Source organism: Alligator mississippiensis, chromosome 1 (genome assembly GCF_030867095.1).
Source record: "Alligator mississippiensis isolate rAllMis1 chromosome 1, rAllMis1, whole genome shotgun sequence".
Lineage (NCBI taxonomy): Eukaryota > Metazoa > Chordata > Crocodylia > Alligatoridae > Alligator > Alligator mississippiensis.
The window spans coordinates 350,306,613-350,326,660 of record NC_081824.1 but is presented as its reverse complement, the minus strand read 5'-3'; the positions used below and the strand labels follow the sequence as shown (position 1 = coordinate 350,326,660).

Below are 20,048 nucleotides of genomic sequence, written 5' to 3'. Positions count from 1 at the left end.
CAGTGTAAATGTCAAGAGCTTGGTTTTGATCAGTAGTCTGCAGAAGGAAACTCAAGGAGTTAGAAAGCCAACCTATATGGAAGAAGTATCATGGCCCTGCTGCCAGCAAAAGCCCCATTTGGAATGTTGTAAATATTAAGGAATGTGCTACTCTTTCCAATCTTTCTCGGCATCTGTATGTGCACAGATGGGCGTTGTGAGATTAGAAGCCAAGTACAGCTAAGTGCACTGAAATGCTCTGCAGTTTTGTTTTTTTTAAATAAATTTCATCTAGCATCTGAACCTGTTTATCTAATCTTTTTTTCTTCTTCTTTTTACAAGAATTGGTCCTACTGTGGGAATGAAATGCAGAAAAGTGCAAACGAGCAAAATACAGGGTTTTGAGATGCTGAACACAAGTCCCTCCATTGCCAGATGTGAAATGAACAAGCAGTTTCAAAACCGTAATTTGTTTTAAAAAAATAATTTGGTGCTTTGGAGCAATTTGGTGATTTAATGAGCACAGATGGATGTGGGATGAATTTCTAAGAGACAAGTGCTTAATGTGTCTGCTCAGATTATTCCAGGACTAAGCGTTATCCTTCCTCATGCACAAAGGTAATTTATATTCCCCATTATATGCATAAAGAACTATTTGATCAGTTAAGGAATGCAGATACACCAATGATATGGAAGCTAATTCATAAATCAATTAGAGAATCTTGCCTGCTGTGTATAATTAAGGTTCCTTCAATTATAGCTTATTTTCCGATTTAAGGCTCAGGAAATCCAAGTGCTTAAAATCCAAAGGAATTCTTTACCACTGTGTATTGCAATTACCAGTATTTTTAACTGTTTAAGTGTCTGGTCTCTAAGCCCATTCACTAATTCTAACAATTCTGATCAGACAGAATTCACCAAACCTCCCCATCAATTTCTCACTACTCCACTTCACTGCAATGGATTGGTGCTGCCAAAAGTGAGCAGTTGCCCTGGAAGGCCACTGGGAGGTGCATTAGGTACTAGACAAACATAGGGTATGTGCCAGCATCTGAAGCAATGCACTTCTGAATTCTCTGCAGCAGCTGGCGCAAGATATGCGGAAGGATGCCTTTCCTGTTTTATTCCTTATGTTTGTTTCTGAGGCCTTCTCTATACCATAGTTACATTTAGGCTAGGTACAGATATTATACCTTTACTGGTACAAGTTATCAGAAGCCAGTCTATATCTGTAACAAAACAGAAGTTCGGCACACATAGACTGGTTTAAAAATGGCGGAACCTGGTCTACGATTTGCCTCCCCTTCCACTTAAGGGCAAACGTGCCTTCTGTTCACTACCAATCTAAACTATGCTGCTTACAGAAAACTTCATTAACTCAGATTGGCTCCGCCTTGGGCTTTTTGAATGTCTGTACCTAGCCTTAAAGTAAGGTATGATTTTAAACTGATTTAGTTCAAACTGGTGCTAAATGCAGTTGATGTTGATTTAAGTATCTGTGTTATGTTAATCTAAATCAATATACGGGCAGGTATAAACCAAGCTAAATGTGTCCACACAGGGTTTGGTTTTTCACTCTTAACTACTTTGCTTTTTTAAAGCCAAAAGGGACCACTGCGATAGTCTAGTCCACCTTCCTGGATAACATGGGGCATAGGATGTCCTATATTCATTCATACTTCAAGTTCAACACTTGTGCTTGAATTAAAATGTATCTCTTAGGAAGCATCTAATCTTGCTTTAAATATTTCCAGCAATGGACAGCCACCACAGCCCTTGGTGAGTTGTTCCAACAGTCAGTTTACATTACTATCAACATATTGAGCTGTATTTCTTGTCCTAATTAATTTATCTTCAACTTCTACCCACTGGATCTTGTTATTCCTTTGCTTGCTAGATTGAAGAGACATTTATTATCACATTTCTGTTCCCTGTCTAGGTGTTTACAAGCAACAAACATGCCACCCTTAACCTGCTCTTCAATAAACTGACTAGATTAGGCCTTTTCTGTCGAAGTAAAAGACACCTTTTCCAATCCTTTAATAATCCTTGTGGTTCTTCTCTGAACACTGACATCTTTTACCTTTCTCCTACCTGAATAAAAGATACCAGAACTAGAAAGAGTATTTCAGTAGCAGTCACACCAGGCCTAGAGCTACCAGAATAATTTTTCTCACCCATTTTACATATTGGCACAATGTTGGTTTTCTTTTAGTTTTTTGGAATATCTCCAGTGTGTGGAGACCTATTGAAATTAAATGTTAAAGGTGTAGAGAGTTCCCTGGACAGCTCTTTTAAAACTCTTGGGTATAAGTTATTTGGACCTGTTGATTTACAAAGGTTTAGCCATGTTAGCTGATTTTTAACATCGTCTTCAGTTACTATTGGAGTTGAGTGTTTCATCGTCATATGATATGAATACATTATAGTCTTTCCCCTCAAATGTACGAGCAACCACAGAACAGAATTATTAATGGAATATCTGTACCTTTCAAACAAGGTTTGCTTTAAACCCATTTATGTTTGAAAGTAGACAAGGTCTGAGTCTGCCTCTCTCTTTCCAGTCTGTTTTCTCCTTTCTTCTCTCTTGGTGGTGCTACCCTATTTTCTTTTCTTGTTCACAAGATTAGCAGCGTTCTGGATAGCAAGGTGCGGAGCTGACTACCAAAACAAACAAGATTTCTAGTCGCATTCCTTCTGCTGCGGGGAACAAGCTACTTCTAGTGTAAAAGTATATTGGAGGTGGCACTACTTGGTAATGACCTAAATAACCAGGTATTCTAAAGACTTCCCTGTTTGATACTATTCAACAGGCCAGTAGACTGAGCAAAAACACATCTGCTGTTACCTAGCATATGATGTACTACATAACGTTCAACTGAGATTAATATACAGTGATTCCTATTTAAAAGGTGGCATCTGCCAACAGCATCCCCATATAGCGGTGTGAGATACTGCAGCTTACTCCTCTGTTAAACACAGGAAATAACTGTGATGACCATATGGTATACGCTTCTAAATGCTGTTTTTTTAAACAATTTAAATCATAGTTGTCTTACTCAGGTATGAGCTGATTTTCAATAGGTAGAATGGCCCAGTCTTCTAATTTAATAAATAGCTGAACAATCTGTAGAGTCAGTTGCCTTACACATTTTTAAACTAATGGACAGCACAATTATAACAGCCCTCATATCTCTTCTCCACAAACACTACCTTATGGGCATGTGGTGGAGCTGACTCAAACCATTTGCAAACCCAGGCAGAAGTAAAGCTTTCAATGCACGTGGCCTACCTTTCCCGGGGCAATGGCTTGGGCTCTGGACGGATGGCTGCCATGGAAGATGGCGGCTGTCTAGCAGGAGAAGGGATAGAAAAATTCAAATCCAAAGAGCCTGTTTTCCTGTGCAGGGGCTCCAACCCCATGGCTCCTTGCATTTCACTTTCAATTGGGCATGACCCTGCCCGGCCATGGCTGGAGAGGGAGGAGAGTTCAGGCCCCACTGCCCCTTGCAGAGCCCCCTCAACCACTCCCTGCGGGTCATGCGTTGGAGACACCGAAGGTGGGGAACGTGATTTCTTTTTTGTCGATGCTCCTGCTAGAAGCTTCAACAATCCGCTCTTCTTCTCTTTCTGAAAAGGAATGAAAAGGAGGTTTATGAGGAGGTGGTTTCTATGCCTGGATTAGAGATGGTAAACAAAGGCCACAACCCTGTTGGCTTCCCATCTGAAAAAAAAAACAACACCTTACCATTGCATGACATAGAATCTATCTAAAATGTATCTTTATATACAGGTGAATTGAGGTATAACATGCTCCTTCATTAACAAAGATCCAAATGAAAACCCTCCTTTCTCTCTCCCTTCCCTAAATGCAGACTAAGCAGATAACTGCTTCACAGAGGTGCTATTCACAAACCAATTTAAAAACAGGCAGCAGTGTCTGCATGGTGCCAGGAATGTAAAGGTACAAATGTCTCATCCAGAAAAGGAACACAATCAACCCCCCAACAAAGCTGGCATTCGAGGAGACAGGTAGAAAATCCTTTTACATATATCCTGTTTCAAACCAGCTACACAATCACAGTACTTCCACATCAGTGAGTTAGTGATTAAGGTTTAATTTCTGCTCGCACAGATTGCCAGTTAGTCAATAATTCTAATTCCTGTCACTCACTGTTGGTTCTTTTTGCCTGGCCATCTTCATTGCTCAGGCCCCAACACAGTTTAAAATGTGATTCATGTGATGGATGCACCTGCAGGCTCCAGTCCTTAGTGTGGACTGTCCTTCCAATTTCCCCTTTCCTCTCTTTAAATGACCTACTACACCTTGGGGCTCAGGGTCTATGTGACATCTGACCACAATAACTACTAGCACATGTTTCTGCTCAGTACTGGCTCTTCAGTCCCCACAGTAGATTCTTCACAAAGACTGGACTTTTCGTAGTGAACATCTTGTTCTACCACAGCAGAGCCTGCTCAAAGGCTGAAAGGTTTGGTTTTTGTGGACAGTCAGCTTAATGGCCTCTCTTGGTGCTGCTAAAGTCCCCTTGTGCTGCATAGGCTAGGAGTAGGGAGAAAAGGAGGACAGGTGAGGCAGACATAGGGAACCTTTGCTGGATTAAATAGACAAGACAAGGTGGTGACACTAGAGCAGCTACTAGTTTTGGTACAAGGAGACACTTCTTAGACCAAAAATGCACTTATAGCCTATTCCTGGTTGGAAGATGGCTTTTGTCTCTTGTACACTTCTCTGAACAAGGCTGAACCTTTGGGCGGGATTGGCTTTTTGTAGTGGGTGATAGACAGGGTGAACTACACCAACAGTGAATTTCTGCAGGCTGAAACTTGTTCTGTATTAAAGCAGAATGAAAATCAAAATGGTGTGAATAGTTAATGAAATTCTTTAGCTGAAGCAAGATCTTTGTAAAGGATTCCTGCTGTTGTAAAGGATTCCTGCTGTTTTTCCACTAGAAAGAAAAATGATACAGATAAAAGTGTGGTTTCTTTTTTGAAAAAGCAGATTTTACTGGACCATATCTCCCAGTCAATACCTGGACAACTCTCCCATTGACATCAGAGAGACTTTTCCATCAATAATGACTGAATAGAAACTCAGAATCTCATGCCCCTCTTGTGCTTCCATGAGCATAAGCGTGTTGAACCTGCTGGTTGTGACAAAGGAGACAAGGGAGGAAGGAGAGATGACATGCAGCAGACTCCTCACTTTCTCCCGATCTCATGGAAGCCCTGTCTCAATGTCTCCATAGCGGATCCAGAATTGTAAGAACAGAGAAGGTGGAATGATGGCTAAAAGCTCCTTCCCACATACAAGGACAAATCGCTACATGGTGGGATAGACATTACACACAAACCAGTTTAAATGATCAGAAACTGGTTTAAACCTGTAACAGAACAGGTGTTCAGTTCACATAAACCAGTTTGAAAATGGCTGAAACCAGTTTGAGATAAACCTGGTTGAATGTATTATCAGACTTAACTGATTTGAGTCAAATGAGTTTATGCAATGCCTGTCCCAGACCTCTTCCTGGTTTAAGTTAAATCAGACTCCCCGAGCATCCCGGCATGCTCTCTGGGTTGGGCAGGACTCTCTGCGCCAGAGAGCTGGGCTGGCCCCTACCCTCTTCTCCCTCGCTGCAGCTCCAGCAGAGACATGCAGGCACAGCAGCCTCTGCCTGGCTTCCCCTTCCCCCCCACCCTCACTGCTCAAGCAGGGACCCCCCCTCCCTCCCTCTTACAGCACAGACTGTAGCCAGAATATGGTATGGTAGCTAATGCTGAGAGGGTCTGTGTAAGGCAGACAGGACAAAGACAGACAGGACAGTGTCTGCTTAGGGCTTTTGGAGCTAATTAACTGGTCAGCTGGTAATGTCCCTCCGTTTCTTCCTTGCTTGAACTAATGATAGCCTTTCGCTTTGCTGATGGTCTGATAAATACTCTGGTATCAAGACAAATGGTCTGGGCTGGTCAAGAGCAGTGGGGTGGGGGCTTCCCTAAACAGAGCATCCTGCCAAGGCCTGGCCACACCCCACTCAGCTCAGCCCTGTGGAAGGGAAGGGAGGGCTGCTTTAGCACCCTCTGGATTCTAGCCTGAGCCACTACAGGCATGTGCCTGCATTTCTTCAGTCCAGAGGGGATGTCTGTGTGATTACAAACTGGTTCAGCCTAGCCAGGTTAGACTAACCTGCAAAGATTGAATCTATTCAGGCTCAGGCTTTTTGAATGTCTGTCTCTAGCCCTACTGACTTGCTTTGCTTCTTTCACTGTACTATGGAACATAGCTCCATACACACCATGTGGAGTGGGTTCAAACATTTGTAGCCTGGTTCCTTTAGGGAGTGGGCAGTCAGCATCTTTCCAGAAGCACAGGGCTTTCACAGGACATGCCTGAGGGTAGGGGACTGGAGACTCCTGACTCCTTCTGTGGCAAACCATGCTCCTAATGGAAGAGGTGAGGCAAAACTCACTATCCTTCCCCTAGCTGGCCAGTAACCCCCACTGGGAAGTGAAAGAGGCCCTGGGTAAAGGTTTCGGATCTTGGCACATTACATGAGCTTCTAACCATTACTGTCTCACTTTTTAAGTATAATAAATAAATTACCTCTGCTCCCAAGGATAAAACACAATGTTCAAAACAGTGAGTTCAAATGCGGATAAATATTACATTTCATATATCTACAATAAAAACATTTTTTCTGATAAAGGTGACTGAGCAGCCACCTTTTTTTTTTTTTTTTTTTTACATAAATTTTAGTTTATGTAGAAAAGAGAGATTCCCTATGTCCTTGCTACAGAACTCCTCTGGCCTTACACTTTTGGAAATCATATAGAAATATTACATTCTACAGTGCACACATTAAGTTCATGCAAACCCCGAACATCAGCTCCTTTTATTAAAATATTTTGTGAGGGAAGAGATGTTCATCAAAATTTGCCATCCCCTGGAACTCTGGGTGCAATCTTTACTATAGCTGCAACCAGTATATCTTTAGCATAGTACAATATATTCGCTTCCCATCTGTTAGCCACATAACAAGCTATTATAAAGAGTCTGCTTGTTTGTTATTGCATATAAAATTCAAATCATTACCTAAGATTAAACTCAGTGTTTCAGAAACATGACGTTTAGCTGTATTTGGTAATTTGTTCTATAACAGTACCCCCAGCAGAGAAGAAAATGCTGATAGAAATGCAGTACATGTGGAACAGAAAGCTTCTATCTATCTTCCAGCATGAACACTACTTGAAAACACTAAGCAGTGTGTTATTTATTCTCTGTATGCACAAAGTCCTATACAAGACTTAACATTATGCTGTTTTATGTGCTGATTACTGAACGCATTTGTCAAAGAATCTTTAAAAAATGAGAGGAGGAATAATACAATGAAATAAACATAAATATTTAGCAGCCAGAATTTAGAGCAGATACCTGTGTCCCCCAAATTCTCTTGTGTGCTCTCTTCTGCCTTTGCATAAGAATAAGAAACCAAAGATAACCGATATATCACAACATGGAAGAAAAGAGGCAATGCAAAATATAGCTGTTATGACTGCTCACAGAATTTTGGAGAGAGGATTCTGAACTAAACCCCCAGATCCAACCACCCTCAAACTTTAAGGAGGTTCAGATCACAAGTGGTGGTAAGCTGCATCTGTAATTTGCTTTATAAATTAAAGTTCAACCATATCAAGGGGCTACTGATCCCAAGAATATCTCTAGGAGCTGAAGAAGGAACTCTGCATGCATAACACTTGGTCAAAGATATTTTAATTACTTCACTTGGAAATTTCACAAAATAAAACCAATTTTCCCATGTACACTTTTCTATACCTAGGAAAACAATCATGGGATTGCATATACTGTAAACTCACTTAAAACACCAAGAGATATTTGCAATGTTTATCTACTCCTCTAATGAAGAGACTGCCATTGTCATCCTCTGTTGGGTTTTGAGACTCTTCAAGAGATCACAAACCTCTCTTTCTTTGTAGGTCCATCACATGATACCTTTAATGACTCCAGCATACTACACTAAGCTGTATTTCAAGGCTTTTAAGGTCAGTGACATAGTATGTTATTCACCCTTTGGCTGTAAAAGAAATTCAGCGGGCACTCTGGGAGTCTTTAAAGCTATGTAGGATGAAGAACAATTATTATTCTGTTGTAGTGGCAACTTTTCTTATTTGAATAATTTATAAAGCATAACATACTGTTGAAAATAGTACAGTATGGACGATTGCTCTCCCCCATCCCCAGTTTATTTTACAGTTGAAGCCACTTTTAAGTCAGAGTACAAAATGACCATCTTCAAAGAAAAGAAAAAACATATTTTATACCCTCCTGCAAATTTAAAAAAGATTGAAATAGATATTTTGCATTTTTTTAAAGTTTCACCATCTTATAGCTTGATGCTTTCATGGTTGTTTACAGCTAAGCTATCAATCCCTTGATAATAGAGAGGTTGACTGGAAATATCAATGTTTCTTTAATGGTGGTAACACAATAGGAGACTCACATTAAATTGATTTTTTGAAACCTATTTTTCAGTTCAATAAGCTTTCTTATAAGCTTTACAGACTAGAGCAGGGGTGGGCAATTATTTGGGCTGGAATCAGCATGACCCCCTGGTCCTGCAACAGCTCACCAAAACTCCTTAAGTGGCTCTGCCCCAGCCCTGCGCTGTCACCACTTGGTGATCCTAGCCCCATGGAGACTGGCATGGGATCCCCATGGACAGGATGTGCTTGGTGAGGTAGATGGGATGGGGCCATGGGCAGGTGGGGAGTTTCATCTGGGAGCAGGACAGGCGGGTGGGGCCAGGGCCAGGCCCGAAGCCAGGGAGGTGGTGACAGCATGGGGTCAGGGCCCAGGACAGAGCTGTGGTCCTAGTCCCGGCCATGCCACTCCCAGACGCCACTCCTCCCACCTGCAGCCCCATCCCAACTGCCCAGACAAGCATGCCATGCCCTCAGGGGTCCCAAACCAGTTTTCACGGAGACCCAGCCTGCCCACTCTGTCCAGCACCCCCAACTGTGGTTGTAGGGTGGATGGGCCCCAGGCAATGGGGCCAGGTCTGGCAGCAGTGGCAACAACTCCCTACCCAGCTCCATTGTCACAGAGCTGGGCGGGGATCAGGATCTCCAGCCTTCACCCTGTGATCATGGAGCAGAGGCTGGGAACTGTCCTGGTCAGGGGCAGGTCCCAGCCCTGTGCCTTGATTGGGCAATTGAAGTGCAAGGTTAGGAAAGAGGTGCAGGGGTAGAGGAGGTTCCAGCTGCCTGCCTTGATCTGCCGGTGGGGCAGCTACCAACAAGCCCCCAGCTGTGGGGGGAATTTCTACCCAGCTGGGGGCTCATTGCTAGCTGCCCCACCAGCGGATTGGAGCAGGGGAGTGGGGCCTGCCCCTCCCCTGCAGCTCTTTTCAAGTCCCCTGTCCTTGACTGTGGAGATGGGGCCAGGAGATTCCTGCTGCCAGGGCAGGGGGACATTGTCCTAGTGCCACCAGCAAGCACCCCCCCAGGGGCAGGGAGCAATGTTCCAGCCCTGGCCAGGAGACAGCTGTCTCCTGGCCGGGTGCTCCCTACCAGCCCCTGGTTTAGCCTAGAGCTCCCCCTGGTGGCAGCAGGGGCCCATTGCAAGGCCCCAGGAAGTGGGAGTGGTTTGCTGCCATTAGCAGCAAATCTGCTCCCCTTTTCCTTCATGTATAAATGCCTGCCTGGGAGCATTTATTCGTGAGTACCCAGGGACTTCTTTTCCCCCCATCTCTGGCCCTGAGCCACTGATAGTCTAATATTATTTCTAATGTAAAAAGCAGACAGAACTGATTTGAATCTTCTGTGTCTGGTAGTTTGCCAAAAATCCTTCTGGGTCTCTTCCCCATCTTTAAAACAGGAATAAGTAAAACATCTACCTTGCAGAGGTGGAGTGAGAGTTCATAAATGTAATTCCAATCTTACGAAGCTGCACATTTCTTTTGAAGTGGCTGCCTTCTCACTATGACTTGTGCAGGAGAGAAATGTACTCTTCAGGAGTCCTGCCTTCTAAACTAGAATCCCAGTAATGATTTATTTCAAATGTCCAATTATTATGAATTCATTTAAAATTCAGTGTAATAGCAGCCATCATTCATAAGGAATTAATTTCTTATTTATATGGCTGTCCAAGGCAGTTTCTTCCACAGCAGTTTCACTGAAATTCAGCAAAGCATTAATTAATGGACATAAAGTATCATAGAAAAATCTATACAGCGTGGTTACAGAATCCAGTAAGTTTTGGGAGAAGAAAATACATTTTCAGAGGAGGTATCTGATGATTTTGTGACAGTTTCTGAATTAGGAAAAATGTTTTTCTTTTATCTTCACAAAACAATCTTATATTTAACCCTCATATAGAAGAAAATGTTGAACCAAGGACATTATTGGTTTGAGAGAGGTCTATCTATAGTCCACTAAAAAAGTTTTGAATGTATTTAGCTTTCTCAAGCTAGAATCTGATGTACTTATGGATTACACGTGTCAGTGGTGGGTTCCTAGATCTGCCACTGTAAAACTTGCAGCTATGAGCTACAGACTCAGTACTGACAGCACCTGCCTTCCCTCTTGGTTGTGGCAAACGTGCATCTAATGAGTGTCCATGTTTTTTTAATAATAGGAAAGGAGTCTAAATTGGTGAAGTATTCATTTGAGAAGGATTAATTCTTAACAGAAAGATTAAAATTAGTGCTCATCTATAAAACATATGTGAGGAACTTGGAGGCAGAGCAGTTACATCTCACCATGATACTACCGCATTTCCTGAAGTGTGAATTTGAACCTTGCCTTGAATTTAAGCTGAAGGCTGATGCAGTTGACTGGCAGTATGTGGTACTGCTAAATCACTGTGGGAACATTTGGAAAGCAAATGCAACTTGGGGTTAAGAAATACCCTAAAATAAGATATGAAAATATTTCAATATTTTAATACTTAGTTTCATAATAAATTAATGGTGTTAATAATAATGTCGCCATGGTCTAAAGATATTTAAAATGGCTTTTTTTTTTTAATAGAGATTTTTGGAGCCTGAGATATGGCTATTTAGATAATAATTGAAGATTTCTGTTTCTGCTTATAAGAATCATGGGCTAGTGTAAACAAATTCTGAAACCAGGTGGTTACATATTAAGGGAATATATGAAATTATTTTATTAGCTCAACAATTTTTTACATCCATCCTAATAAATGTTTTAGCTTTCTCTGTCTAAAGCTTCCAATACCACATTTATTACAAACCTAATCTTTTTAAATAAATGAGGAAACTTTATTGCAGATGATAGAAAAACTGACTCGAACTGATTAAATGAGGTGATTTTTTCATATAACACCAACTACCTAAACAGATAAGAAAGCCAGATGGGAAAAAGTCTTTATTTATAAAATACAGAAAAGAAAAAATACAAGAAAAAATGTCAAAGCTATACTTCTGGGAGCTTAGGAAGAAGTAGGCTCTGTAGCTGCAAATCACCACCTCAACTGCTGTTCAGCCTTGCTTAGTCCTTGATGCATAAAGTTTATGTTACAGTCTGGGACACTATACATTCATTTCTCTTGTGTTCCAAAGCAGCTTATGAAAATGGATGTTTAGAATAGCGTGCTTAAAACCCTTGAATGATGCATTCTAGGAAAACGTTATCCAGAGAAAGGAAATCTTGATGAATGTCCAAAATTGGAACACTGAAGGTTTTAATTACTTGACTTGTGATTATGAGAACTTGTTAAAAAACTTAAGAGAACAAACAGTATGGTGGAAAAGGGCCCAAACAAGGATCTGCACCAAAATGTTTTTAGAATTTAGAGATGAACTTTCCATTTTGAATTTGTCTCTAATTTTGACAGAGCATGGTTGCCACCATGCTGGTGGCAACAGAAAAACCATGCTCTGTTGCGAAATGCTGACTTAAAAGTCAGTATTTATAAACAATTATCATGCAGTTATTTTCAGTTTAAGGAAGAGACTGATTTTGTGGTATATACTATGCTGTGTGGTAATTCCTGTCAACTTTTTAATTGAGACTATCACTTCTGGTCAGTAGTTTATGAATGTCATCATGAGTTAAATGCAGAGGAACATATAGGGCTTATATCATTAACATTCAATACTTATGACGGCCATATACTCAAAAACGTACACACACAGACTGTCATGATTTATGAATACTGATGTTTTAAAAATTGTGTAATTACAGACTTGGTGAAAAGTAAAACAAGAGAGGTGAATGTGGCATCAGCCCTGGGCATTGGCTCAGAGGGGGACTGGTGTAGCACCCACTTTCCAAGGGTCTTTGCCACAGCAGGCACAATCCTGAGCTGCCTAATTATAGGACACCCAACAGAGCCAGCCTCATGACAAAAGCTGCAGGTGACTTAGTTTAAGCTTTCCTGCTAACCACTAGCGCTGAAAGATATTATCTTGGCATATAGGATGCTGTCTATCATTGGCGACATGTAGAGAGTGCACGTGGGTGCATGCGCGCCTGAGATCAGCCGTGCACCCCCTGGAAGCGCCATCCATGAAACCAGAAGTGCCAGTGGAAGTGCACCTCTGGTTTTGCTGCTGGCTTGGTGATTATGAAACTAAGCATGAAAATATTTCAATATTTTAATATCTTATTTGAGGACATTTCTTAAATCGGCCACTGGGGGATCCCCCTGTTCGGCGACTGGCTGCTGGCCCCTCCCCCCCCCCCCAATCTGGTGCTCCCCCAGACTCAGGAAGCACCAGTCGCCCATGCTGTCTGTTGTACAAACTTCCATTCTTTTTATAACCATATCCCCTATACACTCTCAAGTCTAATCCCTCTGCATGAGATTGGGAAGTATGATGAGATATGACAAGCATCTCTCCATCAATTTCTTCCTGTGTCAAAAAAGAGAAGAAAAACAGTAGCAATGTATCATAACTGTCACCCCCCCATATCCTATAACTCTAGTTCATCATTATATTTTAGTAAACCCACTTCCTTTCACACATCCTTTCTCTTTGCAAATCTTATATATTTGAAGAACCCAGTTAACAGCTAAAATGCTCTTTCTACTTCAAGGCTGGTTTCAGTTCCCAGCTAATTAACCTTATAATTTGCTTCCATTTGTTTTTAAAGATCTAGATTTCCACCTAACCTGATTATTTAAATCTATTTTAGGTACCCCTATTTATTGCTATTACTACTCTGTAGAGTCCAGGGGTGGATTTAGGGGTGATATGATAGCATGTTCTCACCCGCCTTTGCCTCTGTGTGCATTGCTACTGTTTTTCTTCTCTTTCTTGACAAAGGAAGAAATTGATGGAGAGATGCTTGTCAGATCTCATCATACTTCCCAATCTTGTGCAGAAGGATTACATTTGAGAGTGTATAGTGGTTAATATGGTTATAAAAAGAATGGAAATTTGTATAACAGACAGCATCCTATATGCCAAGATAATATCTCTCAGTGCTAGTGGTTAGCAGGAATGGTTAAACTGAGTCAAACCCAACCTTATTTTTCACTGCAAACTTTTCAACATGACAGAGGAACCACCCCCCTCCCCAAAACAAAAACAAACCCCTGATCAAGTGGATTGAACCCAAAATGGCAGTGAAACCTGGTCCCATTTAAGTCAATGGTAATATCGCCAGATCTTTAGAGGATTGTGCCCTCATCTAGGAGTTCCACTGCCACCTACCTATAGAGTGACCCACTTCATTTCACAAAAAATTGGCCATAGTGATGGCTGTGATGACGTTCCCTTCTACCCTGTAGCTTAGTGGGTCTAACTCTTATATGTTATGGGAGAGATTGGGATTAAAGTCCTTCATCTGCCTGAAGATGAATGAACCTACAAGTCCCACCTTCTAGTTGAACACGCTAACCACCAAGCTGTAGGGTAACTTGGGGTAGAGCTTTCCTTATCCCCCCTGTTGAAACTGTTCTACCTTGTATAAAATAATTAAATAGCTCCTTATTTAATAAAATAATAAAGGAGGGATTGCCAGTAGCATAACTGAGGGTGGGTGCCTGGGAAACCAACCTGGTGTGCCTCCTGTGGCAAAGACCCCTGGAGGGTGGGTGCCATATCAGTACCCCCTCTGAGCTCATTCACTTCTGCTAATTTTGCTACTGGCCACTACTGCTGCGCTGGGTGGAGAAACTGCTTATTACACCTCTGGGGGCTGGAATCCAGGTTCTCCCACTCGGGAGCACAGTCTAGCCCCAAGCCTGTAGATCCATTCTCACTGCCTGGTGCCTATTCAATAGCATGTATTCAAAATGGAAACAATTCAACAGGAGGGACTGAGAGCACTATCCCTACACCTCCAAATATCTTGCAGCCTAATCACTAGAACATCCATATTGGAGATGTAGGTTTGAATTCCCTCAGGTAGAGGAGGGAGTCAAATCCAAATCTTCTACCTACAAGGTTACTGCTCTATTGTCTGAGTTTATGGATAAAAGGACAGCCTTGACACTGCTTCCTTCATCTCTGTTTGAAAGGACTGAGTCCTTTCTTGATTTTCCAAGGAAGGGCTTGGACTGAGGTGGTCAAACTGCAGTGCACACACCACAGCTTCCCCTCTATGCGGCATTGGTCAGACCGCAGCTGGAGTACTGTGTCCAGTTTTGGGTGCCATACTTCAAGAAGGCTGTTGATAGACTCGAGAGGGTCCAGAGGAGGGCCATTCATATGGTTAGGGGCTTACAGGACAAGCCCTACGAGGAGAGACTGAGGGACCTGGACCTCTTCAGCCTCCGCAAGAGAAAGCTGAGAGGTGATCTTGTGGCTGCCTACAAATTCATTAAGGGGATGCAGCAAGGGATCGGAGATGCTCTGTTCACCTGGGCACCTCTTGAGGTAACAAGGAACAATGGTCACAAACTGGCAGAGAGCAGATTTAGGCCAAACATCAAGAAAAACTTCTTCATGGGAAGGGTGGCCAAAATCTGAAATGGTCTTCCAAGGGAGGTGGTGCTCTCCCCTACCCTGGGGATCTTTAAGAGAAGGCTGGACTCAGGCATCTGCCTGAGTTAATCTGACCCCAGCACTCTTTCCTGCCTAGGCACGGGATTGGACCCGATGATCTGTTGAGGTCCCTTCTGACCCTAGCATCTATGAATCTAAAGTATCATGGACAGCCTGTGTGTGTGTCATGTGGCAGATCAGAGATGGAGAACCAGCACAGGAAAGATAGGGCAAGAAGCAGAGCAGTAGATTGGGCAGAAGAACGAGATCTGCTGGTCACTTGGGAAGGGTATGCGATTTAAATTTTTGACATGCCTGCCAAGAAAGTTGGCCCCATTGACTTAGGCTCTTCAGGAAGAGGGTTCAGGATATAGACAAATCCCTGAAACCTGGAGTTAGGAGTCTCAATCTCAGCCCAACCACCCCCAGATTTCAGTGACACCCTCCCTCAGGATTTTCACTGGCCATCTTCCCCAGCTCCTTTCATGGCCTGCTGAGTTCTGTGAATCCCATTTTTAGGTGCCTAACTCTATCCCTGCATTGCACTGCATGGAGCAGCTGGCCTGGGGCTGCACAGCAAGGCAATTAAAAGTCAGGTACCTTGATGCTTTGTGGTGTAGTGCCTAAGTTCTCCTTGTGAACCTTGCTCCCACAATTATTTCTGTATCAAATAAAAACCCACTGACACCAACCAAAAATGGCAAGTGCAATAGCACTTATTGCATTACAAAGGTTGCTGTAAGCTTGCTACAAAGATATCATAAAAATCTGAGTCGGGAGGTCTGATGCTGTAAAACAATTTAGCTTTATAAAGCTTCCAGTTTTCTAGATCAATTTCCCTTTAGAATAATTTCATCCTAAGTTTGATTTTCAAGCAGGCGCAGGGCATGTTTTCTGTAGAGCACGCTCAGAGCCCTGTAATAAATGATTACATTCTTTGAGAAGTACTTGTGAAAGCTGGCACATTTCTAAAGGTATAGAACAAAGATTAAATAAATTATTTAGCCAGGTATGCCAGCCCAATTGTACTTTCCATAAAATTTAAATGAAACAGATGTACAAGATGAGAGTATTTTGTTTTGAAACCTGAGGAAATAAAGAACAATTTATCTGAACTACAGAGCAATCTATCATCATAACTTCATTGACAACTTCGGATTCTAAAATGGGGAAAAGATTTATAAATACACCAAATATTAAACACATATGTTATAATTAGTGTTTTAAAAACTAAATTATTTAGACTGACTGGCTAACTGGCTCTTGCTTCCTTTACAGGGAAGAAAAAACTGCACACACTGAGAATAATCCCTATATTTGTAGAACACCAGAGCAAGTTAATTCCCTGTATATTTGACTATGCAGAATGTGGTGTGACATATCTTGATCTTACACAGGCAAAGTTACTCCTTACTGACTATCACAAGGGGTGGATTTCATTTTGGCAACAAACGACAAAATTGCTTTGTCTTGCCTTGTAATCTTATTGCTTGACAGACAACTGAGACACAGCTTTATGGAAAGCAGAACGTATGGAGAAAAGTTTGGATTTGTGGAGGTTGTCTCATCCCTTATCCCTGGCACATTATGTACATCCCACTTGTCTAACACTGTTCTAAACAGTCATATCACCATCAACTATAATTTCATCAGCTCTAACAAACTGAGCAATATTGCAATGGCCTGTACTCAGAGAGATTGCTAGGCAAAACTCTCGAGTTGCAAGAGGTATATTTTTCTCTCAAAATCAATTCCCCAAGCCCAGGAAAAGGAAGCATTTCCTAAAGAATGAAAAATTAGGAAAAACTTTTCAAAAATTTGAATACAGTAAACATGACTCATAAATACATACAAGCACAATAACTTCTATGGACAATTCATAGATTTTAAGGTTCAGAAGGGACCTCAGTAGATCAGCAAGTCCGATCCCCTGCCCCGAGCAGAAAAGAGTGCTGAGGTCAGATGACCCCAGCCAGGTGCTTGTCCAGTCTCCTCTTGAAGCCCCCAAGGTAGGGGAGAGCACCACTTCCCTTGGAAGCCCATTCCAGATTCTGGCATCCCTTACCATAAAGAAGTTCTTCCTAATGTCTAGTCTAAATCTGCTTTCTGTCAGTTTGTGGCTGTTGCTCCTAGTTACTCCAAGGGGCGCCTTGGTATACAGAGTATTCATAAGAAGTAGCATTCAATAACAGACTGAAAGGCAACCTGAGGCTGTTACAAATATCATTACAGTCCTCTGACTGGGACTTAGAAGCTGTCAGAACAATGGGGATTTTTTAAAGCAAAAGTTACTATCACTAAAGAATGTATTTCAGAGAATTAGCAAGAAGATAGTCATGCAGCTGTTGTGATATCGCAGCACTAAGGGAAGGGGTGGAATGAGATATATCTTAGTGTTTCTTCAAAGAAACAAAATGGCAATGGGCAAAGTTTGGTGCATCCTGGGCCAACCCATAGCCATGGGTATAAAATATCTGTCCTCTTAGAGATATAAGCTCTGCTCCAAGTTAGGCAGGTTCTATAGATGGAAACTTTGGGATCCTAAAAACTGTTACTAGTGTGCAACTTGCCCAAATGTCTAAATCAGGGGTGGGCAAAATATAGCCCATGGGCCCAATTCAACCCAACAACTGACTGGATCCCGCCCGTGGGCAGGCACCCACCAATTGATTGTATCCAGCCCATGGCTGCCCCCCTCCCCTGCACTCTGCATGGGGCCACGCCCTGCCTACTCCCACCCAGGGCAGCACATGCTGTGCTCCCACACTCGGCTCCAACCAGTGTGAACAGCTTTCCAGCAGGGTTGCTCCCAGTGTGGCTGCAGCCTCCTGGGTACTGCTCAGCTTCCCTGGCCTCCAATGGCTTCTCCTGCTGTGCCACTCTGGACAGCAGGGAACACAGGGGAGGGCAGCAGCCGTGGGGATATGCACAGGGCAGCAGATGGACAGCCAGGCAGGGGGGAAGCTGAAGCTAGGTGCAGAGGATTCTCAGAAACTGCACCTCAAAGTCTTGAAAGCAAAATTTGCCAGCAGTGGCAGCCTCCTGTCATCTGGCATGCAGATCTGGGGGCTTGCACCCCCGGGAGGGTTGCGAGGCTGTGCCGGACTCCTCCCAGGGGTCTGGGTCCCCAGATCTGTGCTGGATGACAGGAGGCTGCCACCTGGGACTGGTGCTGGGCGCAGCCCGTGCCCAGAACCAGGCTCCATGGAGCTCAGCCCAGCGGTGGGAGACGGAGCGCAGCCCTGGCTCTGCCTGCATCTCACCACTGGGCTGCACTCCAACCGGCTCTACCAGCCCCATGGAGCTTAGCCCGGCGGTGGGAGGCAGAGCGCAGCACCAGTTCTGCCCGCCTCCCTCCACTGGGCTGCACTTTGTGGGGCTGGTGGAGCCAATTGTAGTGCAGCCCAGCGGCAGGAGGTGGGCAGAGCCGGCACTGCGCTCCGATCGGCTCTGCCGGCCCCACAGAGAGCAGCCCAGCAGTGGGAGGTGGGTAGAGCTGGGGCTGCACTTTGCCTCCCACCGCCAGGCTGAGCTCCATGGGGCTGGCAGAGCTGAACGGAGTGCAGCCTGGTGGCAGGAGGCAGGCAGAGCTGGTGCTGCGCTCCGATTGGCTACGCCAGCCCCATGGAGCTCATCCCGGTGGCAGGAGACAGGGAGAGCCAGGGCTGCGTTCCCTGCCAGGCTGAGCTACATGGGGTTGCAGAGCCACTCAGAGCACAGCCCTGGCTCTCTCCTGCCTCCCACAACCAGGCTGCTTTGAAACTCGAAACATTTCAAAACATTTTGAATGCCCTCATTTTGTTTCAAAGCTGTTTCGATGCTTTTTGTTTCGTTTCAATTTCGCTGTTTTGAGCTCGAAAGCGTAATCCCCATGTAATCCCCATGGCTTCCCTGTGCTGCCTCTTGCCTGGAGGGGTGCAGCAGGGGCAGGAGGAGGAGGAGCTGCTAGAGACAGGGGGAGTGGAACAGTACTTGGGTGGCTGTAGCTGTGCTGGTATGCTGGCCAAGGCCAGACGTGGGCTCTTAACAGCTCACCAAAACTCAGTAAGTGGCCCTCTGACCAAAACAAATGCCCCCGCCCCAGTCTAAGTACATACATTTTGCATACTGATACTGTATTTTGAAATAAGACCAACAAGGCGATAGTTCATTAGCCTGAAGAAGAGACGTACCAATTTGTTCAGCCCTTGGCTTCTGTTGTAGGAATAAAGAGAAATTGGATTTCTCTCAGTATTTTAGGTTTTAAGCTATCAAAGGTGTTTTGTATCCCTGGAGGTCTTGCTGTTCTTGAAAGAGCAGCAGCAGGACAGAGGTGTTGCCAAGAGCACTGAGGTGAAGCCAGCTGTTGTTGTACACAAGCTTCTCGTTCACAGCAGCTATGCTGCACCTCTGCTGCAAGCACTGCTGCAGGCATCTAAGATGCCAATACATTGCTGGGCAATGCCCTGTGATTTGCTCTTGAAATGCCGAAAGAGGTTAAATTCTTTAATAATTGTAGGAACCAATTTACTATGTAAATGCTTAAAATAAAGGGACTATTCCTCACCATCCTGGTAAAAGGCTGCATAGAAAGTGGCTATCATGTTCACATCTCTGCAAGAGATGGTGGTGCCATACGTAAAGGGCTTTATTTTCTTGAAAAAGTGACCAACACATCTTTTCCTTCCAAATGACTCTTCTGGCACTTGTTTTATGATGGCCAATAAGGTGTTTGGATTTTGCCAAGGTCAAAGGCTTACCAGGAACTACTTAACCCCTTGAGTAATTTGTAAAGGTCCGTACTACACCATAAAGGAGAGCTGAAAAACTGGATTTAATTTTATCCCCAATATTACCCCTGAATATAAAAATGTCAAAGCAACAGAGTTAATAAACACTATTTTCTGGATTGAAAATAATATTTTCATGCCCTGTTTAGGCTTCTTATGAAGAATAAGTTTCTTATGTTCCCTCATTCTCAACTCTTGAGTTTAGGTGCAACTTCTCATGCCTCCTCCAGATGTTGAATGGCAGATAGGATCTAGGGACTCATCATTTTTAGGACCTGAGGCAAAATTCCTCAGACTTCATCCTGCATCT

General features: G+C 43.3%; 1 protein-coding gene across 3 annotated transcripts in view; it reads right to left on the bottom strand.

Annotated features, from left to right (window-relative positions):
- Positions 1 to 20,048, bottom strand: part of SH3RF3 (SH3 domain containing ring finger 3) — a 393,698-nt gene that overhangs the window by 14,355 nt on the left and 359,295 nt on the right. For all 3 annotated transcript variants that reach the window (XM_059721048.1, XM_059721047.1, XM_019484992.2), the window contains one exon: positions 3,272 to 3,609. In XM_059721048.1, coding sequence (XP_059577031.1) covers positions 3,272 to 3,609 — 338 coding nt within the window. The remainder of the gene's footprint in view (positions 1 to 3,271; positions 3,610 to 20,048) is intronic.